General features: G+C 36.9%; 1 protein-coding gene across 1 annotated transcript; it reads left to right on the top strand.

Annotated features, from left to right (window-relative positions):
• Positions 1 to 1863: 1863 nt before the first annotated feature.
• slc51a (solute carrier family 51 member A) lies at positions 1864 to 9980 on the top strand. The gene is made up of 8 exons (XM_073863750.1): positions 1864 to 2103; positions 4891 to 5042; positions 5324 to 5397; positions 6795 to 6953; positions 8511 to 8622; positions 8726 to 8872; positions 8963 to 9071; positions 9241 to 9980. The coding sequence occupies exons 1-8, from the start codon at positions 2028 to 2030 to the stop codon at positions 9390 to 9392; spliced, it is 981 nt and encodes a 326-aa protein (XP_073719851.1). The 5' UTR covers positions 1864 to 2027; the 3' UTR covers positions 9393 to 9980.
• The last annotated feature ends 717 nt before the right edge of the window (positions 9981 to 10697 follow it).

Below are 10697 nucleotides of genomic sequence, written 5' to 3'. Positions count from 1 at the left end.
CTCTGTTAAACTCTGCTGAGAATAAATAACAATGAAGTACTTTAAACGTAGTTTATTTATATAACTCTAAATAAACAACACGTAGATTACCCAGGACACCAAAACAAACATTTGTTATTTTCGACAATGTATTTGTTCAAGAGTTCAGTTTAGCAATTAGTCAGCCTAGGAGCAGCCACCAGCAAAAAAAAAAGAAATCGCCGCTTGTAAACACAAGATTTCACAAGATTTAAAGGACAAGTTGGGTATTTTACACTTAAAGCCCTGTTTTCAGATTGTTTATGATGAAATAGAACAGTTTTGACTGAAATTTCGACATATGCGGCTTGCCCAAGAATTTTTGAGTGTTTGTTGTTTCACCTCCCACCTCTATAATGGCTGAATAGGTGCACTTGAACAATCCTTCCTAAAATGCATTAAACTTTCGTTTACAAAGACGTGAAACTCACTGAGTGGTCAGGGGTGTTCACTGATATGCTCACACAAAAATCGCTGCAAAAGATGCTTTCCAACAGGTGTTTTAGCATTCGTTGTAAACTTGTGGACCTATTTTTCCAAACGCCTTACACCCGTTCATTCTTCCGTTGAGAGCTTGAATAATAGACACTCCAGCCCAGTTGGTGGCGATAATCCACTTTTGCCAATTGCAAGAATACAAACAAGGTTCCCGGCGCGGAGTAATACCGTACCTCACAGCACATCTAATTCAAGTCAATGGAGTTGGACAAAAACTATGATAAAACTTGTTGGAATGCGTCTTTTGCAATGATTTTTGTGTGAGCATTCAGTGAACACCCCTGACCACTCGGTGAGTTTCACGTCTCGGAAGTTTAATGCATTTTAGGAAGGATTGTTCCAGTGCACCTATAGACCCATTGTAGAGGTGGTGATATAAGAAACACCCAAAAATTCTCGGGCCAGCATCATATGTCAAAATTGCAGTCAAAATCGTTCTATTTCATCATAAACGATCTGAAAACAGGGCTTTAAGTGTAAAATACCAAACTTGTACTTTAAGACATAGCTGTATCCCATCTAGCAACTCCTGTTTGAACTTTAACATAACCTAATATTAAAAACTAGGGATGCACCGATACTTTTTCTAAAGTACTCGTTAAAAGTCCTCCGATACAGGGGATCGATACCACGGTCTGAGAAATGTCTATGTTTGAGTGGCGTGTAAGGGGTTAATGCCTCGTGTTGTCCAAAGAGGCAGAGTTTACAACAAACTGAAAAAATACTTGAGTTGCACTGTCACTGTTTAATTTTTTAAATAATTATTTATTCTGTAATATGTTGCATATAACATGCTTTTCATTTTAAATAAATGTTCCTTAACCCAAACTAGTCCCTTGTTTTTTTTTTATATGACTAAAGCTGTTACATGTAAATTTAAATCATGTTTTTTATTTTATGAAGTACTCGGTATCGGCAAGTATTGAAATGCAAGTACTCGTATTCCAAAAAAGTGGTATCGGTGCATCCCTAATTAAAACCTGCATGCGTCTGTCTGGCCGTTTCTCAACCGAAGGCTGCAGCCTCCGGAGGTCGCATATGCAGGCTGCAAGCTACATCAAGCCTGATTTATTTACGTTAACTGAGCATTATATTCGCAAATCATACTCATATTACAACAATTTACAATTAAATAAAAATAACAGTAAACATTATAATTAATATTCTGAAATAAGACATTCTAGATGCGACCGCCGGAGCCTGCATCCTTCGGATTGTGAAACGGCCAGAGTATGTCATGCTATGAAAGTGAGACCCTATTGCACATGCGCAGAGCGGTCGGATGAAAGCGCTGATTTTAATTGGTCAGATTCCGTTACTGTGTACCACAGGGAATGGGCGGCTCTTTAACAAGTGTTTCTGAATCAAAGGCATTCACTACACGGGCAACTTTATTACTGGACAGAGTTTACAACACAGCAGTCTGGTTTCATTTCATGACTGCTGGTGAGGAGGACTGTTCAGGTTTCAGGGGGTTCAGTTTGCTTCGGATCTTGTAAATAATTTTGAAGATGGACCAGAGCAATCACACTCTGTTTGATCCCAGATGCAGGGAACAGGCTCCCTTTGCAATCGATGTTATTATGCGTAAGTAGCCTAACTTTAGTTTATGCTAATTTACCCAAACACTGCACCCTAATGTTTATTAAATGTTTACTGACATTTGTTTTTGTAATTCGTTTACCACGATCCTCATTACTAATTAGCCATAAGTGTCAGTTTCATTAAATTGATAACTAGCCTATATTGCAACTAAGTCCAATGTAATTGCAGGAGTTGCACTTAGCTAAAAATCAATTTTTGTGAAACTAGTAAAGACAGTAAACATTATTAAGGAAACAAAATAGGTCCTGGCAATTCATACATGAAATAATTTGTAATATTCTAAGAATTGAACTTGAAGGGAACTATAATTTCCAATCTGATCCAAATCTAATGTTGAATATCTTCATATACTCTACAGTACACAATGATCTAGCAACTATAGTCGACTAGTCATCTTTTTTACAGAATATAATAAAAGTAAATAAAAAGGTAATAAAAAGATTAAATAAAATTGTTTGAGATGGTCAATATAACCCCGACCCATACTATGAAAGAACTGTTGTACATTTGAACAGTTATATATTTCATAAACCTTCAGCCTTATTTAAGTGTACTGATTCGATTTGCATACTTTCTGAGTCAGCGCTGATAAGAGATTGACTTTCTTGTTGTATTTGCGGTCAGTGTACTTTGACTTGAGCTGGGCACACTAACTTTCAATGAAAGTAATGTGGATCATTTCCTAGACGTGTAGTATAGTAGACCACGTCAGACTCATGCAGGTGGTTTAGGTGGGAACTACATAAGTTTTTATAAGTAGTTGTAGAAATATTAAGTGGTTTTGGGGGTTCTCACATTTACCCAAATGTGCAGTATATGGTAAAAGTACAGATCAATATTAGATACGCTCTGTATACTAACTGGAAAATTCATGTATTTTGTTTGTGAGTAAATTTATTAGACATTTGTTTACCCCTTAAGTGGCGCAAATACCCTTTAATTTGAGGGGGGGCTGAAAATGTGATATTCACATTCAAATTAATAAAACTCTGGTGTCATTTTTTGGTCTAGAAGCCAGGGGCGTAGCCACGAGGGGGCCTGGGTGGGCCTTGGCCCCCTCATTTACATGTCCGGCCCCCTCAGATTTCCAATTGCTTAAAATAAAATAAGAAAATGTTTATTTCTTATTCTGATGGATAGATTGACCAATCCAAATGCTGCGTGGTAAAATGCAGCTATTTTCAAACTTGGTTTGATTAGCTCATGTCACGCGTTGTTGTGCGTAACTTACGCTGTCATCTTCGCATGAGAGTTCATTAATATTCGGTGACAATGTGCCATCTATATTATATATATAGTTGAGTTGCCCCCTCATTTTAGGATAGGACACCCCAAAAATAAAATTCTGTCTACGCCCCTGCTAGAAGCCTAATCTTGGTTTTGTTTTAAAGAAGACACTTTGGGGGGGTTTCGCAGACGTGTTAGCAGGTGAAAGTATTAAATAAATAAATTGTTATAGCAGTTAACATTTATTTTAATAAATACAAATAATTCCATAACATATTAATTTTATAAATAAAATTATAAAAATGTAAATATTTGACAAAAGTAATCATGCAAACATGAAGCCATAAGTCTCAAGTAGTTCTGATCCAAATTTCAAGTTAAAATCGCAAAAATGAGGTTTGTGTCACACTTTTAGTGATTTGACCAACAACGGCCACTAGGTGTCAACGGTTTGCTGCATACTTTTTTCACAAATTAATAAATTACTGTCACTGCATTATTATTACTGCAAAAAGGTTTTGAAATATGAAAACTACACTCTTAGAGCTTTCCAGTGATATATACTATTGTCATGATTGTTTAGGTTTAGATGGGGTATTAGTGTTGCAAATATATAATAACAACGTGGGCCCACCTGTATACCTGCGGTATTTTAGAAAATGGCTCTCACTATGTCATTGCTTTACCAAAATGGCGATGATAAATGAAAACTACAATCTTAGAGCTTACAAACAATCATTTATCATGATTGGATAAGAATTCACATGCAAAACACTGATGTATGTAGGCGACAGTGACATTGCGCAAGATAGGAATGTTTTAAGGCACACTGTCTTCATAAATGAATCAATTACTCTCCCTACATAATTTATTTTATAAAACACTGTTTGAATATGTATTCTATAGGCTTCGACCTTTCCAACAATATATAGTTTGTTGTAATAGACATAAAATTTACATGGAAAATATTGAAATAAACTTAGGTGTCCCGCTCACAGGACAGCGCCACTTAACAGGTTAAGTATTGCGAGTTAGGTGATGTAATGGCAGACACCTGGTTTGTGTTAATCACTTTTAAACGTGAACCCCCCCCCCAAACTATCTGTTGCCGTAAATGAAAGCATTTTCTTGGAAATCCCCACTAGACTTTCTCAGTTCTTAGGAAGCAAGGAAGCGATTTACAAGGTTTCTAACGTTAACTGCTGTGTATGATGCAGGAGACAAGTCCCAGATTCCCACATCTCAAAAACATGTGTTTGGTTGTTTTTTATAGTGTTGATATAATATAAATTGTTACAAGGTTATAAATGAGTCCCAGATTCCCACATCTCAAAAACATGTGTTTGGTTGTTTTTTTATAGTGTTGATATAATATAAATTGTTACAAGGTTATAAATGAGTAATTATATCCAATAGCAAGTACAGTTGGTCTCTAATTATATTTTTAATTATATTATCAGTCTTTGGACACTAAATGCACCTGCAATTATAAAATCACCCAAAGGAGGACTGGTTATGATGGCATATGTTTCTCTTCTTCAGAGTTGGACATCTTTGGCATAGTTCTGTTGTCTGTGCTGACCTTTATGGCCACGGTCTCCATGCTGATTTTTATTGAAGAATGCATCTATATCTATAAAAAAGTGCCTGCAAACAAGAAAAGTGTAATCATCTGGGTAACTGGAGCAGCACCGGTGGGCATTGCTTAATATTTATCTGTTCTGTTTTCTTTTTGTCTCAGTGTACTGCATCAATTATTTATTTGTCTTGTGTATCTGTTTATCGCATATCACGTGCCTATCCTCACCTGTCATTCTTTATTTCAAAGGCTTTGTTAATAATTCCTCAATTTTACATATTGCGTGACATATTTAAGCTTTATCTGAATTGCATCTGTTTTGTGAGTCATTTCAATCATCAAGTGATAATGAGTGTCAAGATTGAACTTTGGAGACATTATATTTATCTTTTCTAGGTCATTAGCACTATGTCTTGTTTGGGCATGTGGATTCCAAGGGCCACGATGTTCTGCGACATGACATCAAATACGTGAGTTTAAGAAAAAATAAGGCACACTATTGATAAAAATGGAAAAAAAGAGTGTTTCTAGAAGTGCTGTTAACGAAATACATCTAATATATTAGTATTTGTTGCGAAAAGATGCTAGAAGAAGAAGATTTTAATAGACTTCAATAAGTTTCAATAGATTTCAATAAGTTAGTATTGTGCCAGCAAATGATTACAAAAAATGGATTAAAATGTCAATATATTGTTTGTCTTAAATCAGTTAACCTAAGCTATTTACCAACCTGCATTTTTTAACAGTCTTTTTATCCAAGATAAACTTAAGCCGCTTTTCCACCGACATGTCCCCCATCCCCACTGGCACACACACTCATTTTTTTTTTTTCAATTCGGGCCTGAGCGTGGTTTTGTTATTAGGATGTGACTGTTTGGAAGAAAACATTATCTCAGAACAATGTTAAGTTTGTGGCATTTTATTTCAAGTTATTTGGGACACAGTGACACACAACCCTTAAGTCAATCTATTGCTCATGCCACTCGGACATTTTCATGTTGCACAACCATCTGATTAGGCACGGTTGGCACGGTTAGCCCAATTCTGCAAGCGTGCAATGGCATAATTCACCACTAGTCAAACAAGGCTTTATTGGGTCAAACGTGCTCAAGCACAGTTTGGTTTGGAGAGTACGCAAGTAAGTACGCAATAAGAACAATGAGGAATGGTTAAAGTGATGTTTCCACTTGAGAATCATTTGCATGATTACACATTAGGCCTCCTCAAATTCTCGGCACGGATGTCTATCCGTGTTGAATCATGCTGATTGAATGCGTGTACTAATGTCGACACTCAGGATTGGTCACTCACTCATTTGACACCTTTGTCTTCGAGTTAGTCGAGATTATTATTTCAACTCAGATAAGGACTGAAAACAGAAATATCTTTCATCTTTCAAAACTCGATTATTATATCTATCTCGTACCATCTGGAATATCTTGTGGTACAAAGACAATGACTTACGCAATGACTTATCTACTATCAGCCCCACAGTGTATAAACGACGCCATCAGTGTTCCGGACGGTCACAAGAATAGTTTGGCCTGATGATGGAAGAGCGGCTTTAGACATGTCCTTGTACTAATGTACCTCTGCATTGTTGGGTAATTCTTGGGAAAGTACATGTTTCTGCCAGCCTAAAAGCTTTCCAAGTTATTGTTTAATGGTCTTATTATTTCCCAAAAATGCAGGGGAAATAACCCTCCCCCCACACACAGAACTGTGCCTGAAACTTTACAAAGAACAGAAAAGGGAGCACTGTAGACAGCCAAAGAATTGTGCCAAAAATTGTGAGTGGGTGTTGTGAATGAGTGCGAAAAAGAGGTGTTTAGATGAATGATGCTTCTTGTTTGACATATTTCGGCAGATATTTTGCAGTTGTGATCTTTAAGTTCCTGATTCTTATGATTGAAGAGGTCGGAGGGGACGATGCGTTCCTGAACCGATCTGAGAAAAAGACTTTGAGGATCAGCACGGGACCCTGCTGCTGTTGCTGCCCATGCTTGCCAAGCCCTGCTGTGACAAAGTAAGAGACTTTTAAACTAAAAATCTGGCACAAAGATGGGTGATTGTTGGGGAATTGCTTACTGGCAGAACACTCCACCAACCATGTGTTTTTTCTTTCGGTCATGAGATAAATATTCTAATTGCTTAGAAAAGTAAAGCTGACTTTTGTCATTTTTATCATATGCTATCAAATGCCTAATTGTTCTTCCTGTCAATATAAAAATGACTGGAATGATGTATTGCACTTGCATTTTACTAACTAAGCTAAAGTCAGTAGGCCATTAATGGTCCATATCTTTAACTAAACAGGATACATGTACCTCTGGCCATTCAACTCTTCTGCAAACACGGGAGTTAGATTATGCTATGTTATCTGAAAAAAGGCACCTCGGGGCCATTGCACTCTTCAGGAATCTGGATGAAAATAGCTGTTTGTGCCTACTGCCTAACCATTGTCTTATCAGTTTTATGTTAGATCATCATTATCAAACTCAACCATAACGCGTGGATCTTTAACAGGGAGTCCCCTTTGGGATTACAATGGGTCCTCCAAATATCGGTGAATTCAAAACAAAAGGCTTTAATAGTATAATAATAAAAAAATTATTAAAACAAAAGTTCACAGATTACATTTTTTTTAAATGTTATGTTATATGTTAACAATGTGAGTGCATACCAGAAATGTTTATTTTAATATCTTTATAATGCAACCATCATAACACTGGCAGTCCCTGTTCCTCCGGGGGTGGGGGGACTTTTATTACATTTTATAAAATAAGAGCCACTGCATTAAAGGGACATTCAACTTTTCTTGGAAATGTGCTCATTGTTCAGCTCCCCTGGAGTTAAACATTTTATTTTTGCCATTTTGGGATCCATTCAGCTGATCTCTGGGTCTGGCGTTAGCACTTTTAGCATAGCTTAGCACAATCCATTGAATGGTATTGGACCATTGGCATCGCGCTAGAAGATAACCGGGGGGTTTCGATATTTTTCCTGTTTGAAACTTGACTCTTCTGTAGTTATGTCGTGTACTAAGACCGACAGAAATTTAAAATCAAATTTCAGGCAGTGCGTAATATCAGTACGCCTGCTGCTGCCATGTTACATCAGCAAAGTCCTTGATTATTACGCCAGAATGAAAGTATAGTTCCTAGCCATATCTGCCTAGAAAATCGCAACTTTTGGTTTTCCGTCGGTCTTGGTGCACGATGTAGCTTTAGAGGAGAGTTAAGTTTTGGATGGGAAAAGTGTCGAAACTCTTTGGTTGTTGTTGGGCGTGATGCTAATGGTCTAATCAGATTCAATGGATTGTGCTAAGCTATGCTAAAAGTACTAGCGCCAGACCCGGAGATCAGCTGAATAGATCCCAAAACGGTAAGAATCTCCAAGGGAGCTGGAAGGTGAGCATATTTAGAAGAAAGTGGAATGTCTCTTTAAGGGGTCCTTGGCCTAAAAGGTTGAAACCTACTGATTTAATGAGTCTCATTCATTTTAATCTTTCTTCACGTTTAATTTTTGTGAGTGGGATAGTGTGATGTTAACATTTAAACTAAGACTGTGTGTTGTTTTTCAGGCGAAATCTGTTCATATTGAAATTAGGGTCCTTCCAGTTTGCTTTGTTAAAATTGGTCTTGACCATCTTCTCTATAGTGCTTTGGACCAATGGCAACTTTGATCCAGCTGATGTAAGTGTAGACTGCCACTTTATTTAGAAGTTGGCTAAGTTTATTCACAGAAATGTAAAGACTTGAAGTTGTGAAGTGTGTTAATGTTTTCTCTGTTCTGTAGGTGGCTATAAATGGAGGAGCCATATGGATAAACTCATTTTTAGGATTTCTTACAATTGTTGCACTTTGGCCTGTTGCAATCATTTTCATGCATTTAAGAGAGTCGTTACGTGTCCTTAAAATCATCCCTAAATATTCCATGTATCAGGTTTGTGTCTTTTTTATTTGATGTTTAAGATCATACTCAATATTGCTAAAATGATTAAGATTTCATTATTATATACCTATTATTATATAGATGGTGCTGATTCTCAGTCAGTTGCAGACAGCCATCATCAACATACTGGCAATGAATGGCACTATCGCCTGCGCGCCACCCTATACTTCTCAGTTCCGTGGATATTTGAGTATCTTCAGATGGCTAAGCAGTGGGTTGTGAAAGACCAATTATTATGGAGTACACTGAAATGGCTAGTGCTTTGAAATCTGTTCAGATGTTAAAAGTTAATCCGTTTGAATAAAACACATTTATTCATTGCTCTTACCTTTATATCCTTTCTTTGCTTCTGGCAGTGATGAGTCAACAACTGTTAATCGTGGAAATGTTCATCATCACATTAGTCACTCGCCTTTTATACAGACGTCAATATGATCCCATACCAGAAGAGGATGGTGACGCGGAGATGAAAAAGGGATTTACTTCGGAAAAACCTGTGAATTTGGCCTGAAAGGAACAGACTGTTGTGTGTGAATGAGATGTGTGTTTTCTTTATAATGGATGTGTGTGTGGTTATATCTCATATATCATTAAATCTATTTTATTGACGTTACTGTACATTAGTGGAAGACAGAATTTGAGTCTAGACTGAACCGTGACTTTAAGGCTCTGACTTTATAATAAACACAAATGATCAACTTTTTATAACTATAAAGTGAACAACATCTGGATATTGGCAAGTGACAGAAAATTTTGTTTGTTTGTTTTAAAGTTGATGTTTTTCAAGAATTTTATTTGAAAGGGACCACAAAGCATCAATGTATGTGGCTTATTCATAGGCTACAGGAAGACTTTTGTTATATTTCCATATTGTACTAGAGATATTATACTTTTTAAAATACTCAATATTCATGTAGCTCAACTACGTGTATGGAGAAGGTAATGTAGGCTACAGTATTTTTTCTATTTTCTTGTTAACTGTGTTTACATTAGTAAAAAGGCATCGTTTGTTTGATGTAACATAGTGTGTTGATGAGTAAGAATAATATATATTTTTCTTAGTCTTATGGCTTGCTCCAACACACCTGAACCAGAACCACAATAAAATAAAAAACACTGTTTAATGGTGCCAGAAAAAACACCTGCAGCTCATAATCAGGGCAAAGAATTGAGACATGTTTCCATCATTCCCGTGAACATGTGTCTTTAACCGTTTAAAAATCTGCACACAAGTTTTTTATCTCTGCGAAGCACGTGTAACTTTTCAGTCTGAGGCTCTCACTAAAGCCTTTTGGTGTTTTCGAGTCTAATCAAAGGGGCGTGGTTTTCTGTCTCCTGTGAAGTCCTGTGGATTTCAAGACTGTTTTGTCTTGCAGAAACATATATTGACCCCAAACCTGAAGTTTTGATGACTTGACATAACCCACACATGCTCCTTGACCTCAACAACAAACCACGCTTTCCTGATGTCGCCAGACTCCCATCAAGGATTTAGTAAAAAAAGTTACAAATCATTTAATGTGACGTCACACGGATGTGCACAATATCATTAGCAATTGTTACATCCAATCAGATGTAATACTACATAAATTAAAGGTGCTGTGTGTAGATTTCTAGTGGCATTTAGTGGTGAGATTGTGAATTGCAACCAACGGTTCAGTCCGCAGCTCACCCCTTTCTTTCAAAACGCATTAGCTGCCACAGGACAAACATGTCGTCTGAGACAACATAGTGTCAAAACATGCTCTGTAAAGCATTTTGTCCATTTAGGGCTACTGTAGAAACATGGCGGCACAAAATGGCGACTTCCATGTAA

The sequence above is a fragment of the Misgurnus anguillicaudatus genome, chromosome 25 (genome assembly GCF_027580225.2).
Source record: "Misgurnus anguillicaudatus chromosome 25, ASM2758022v2, whole genome shotgun sequence".
NCBI lineage: Eukaryota > Metazoa > Chordata > Actinopteri > Cypriniformes > Cobitidae > Misgurnus > Misgurnus anguillicaudatus.
Note: the sequence above shows the minus strand (reverse complement) of the source record. Positions and strands in the feature narration are given on the sequence as shown.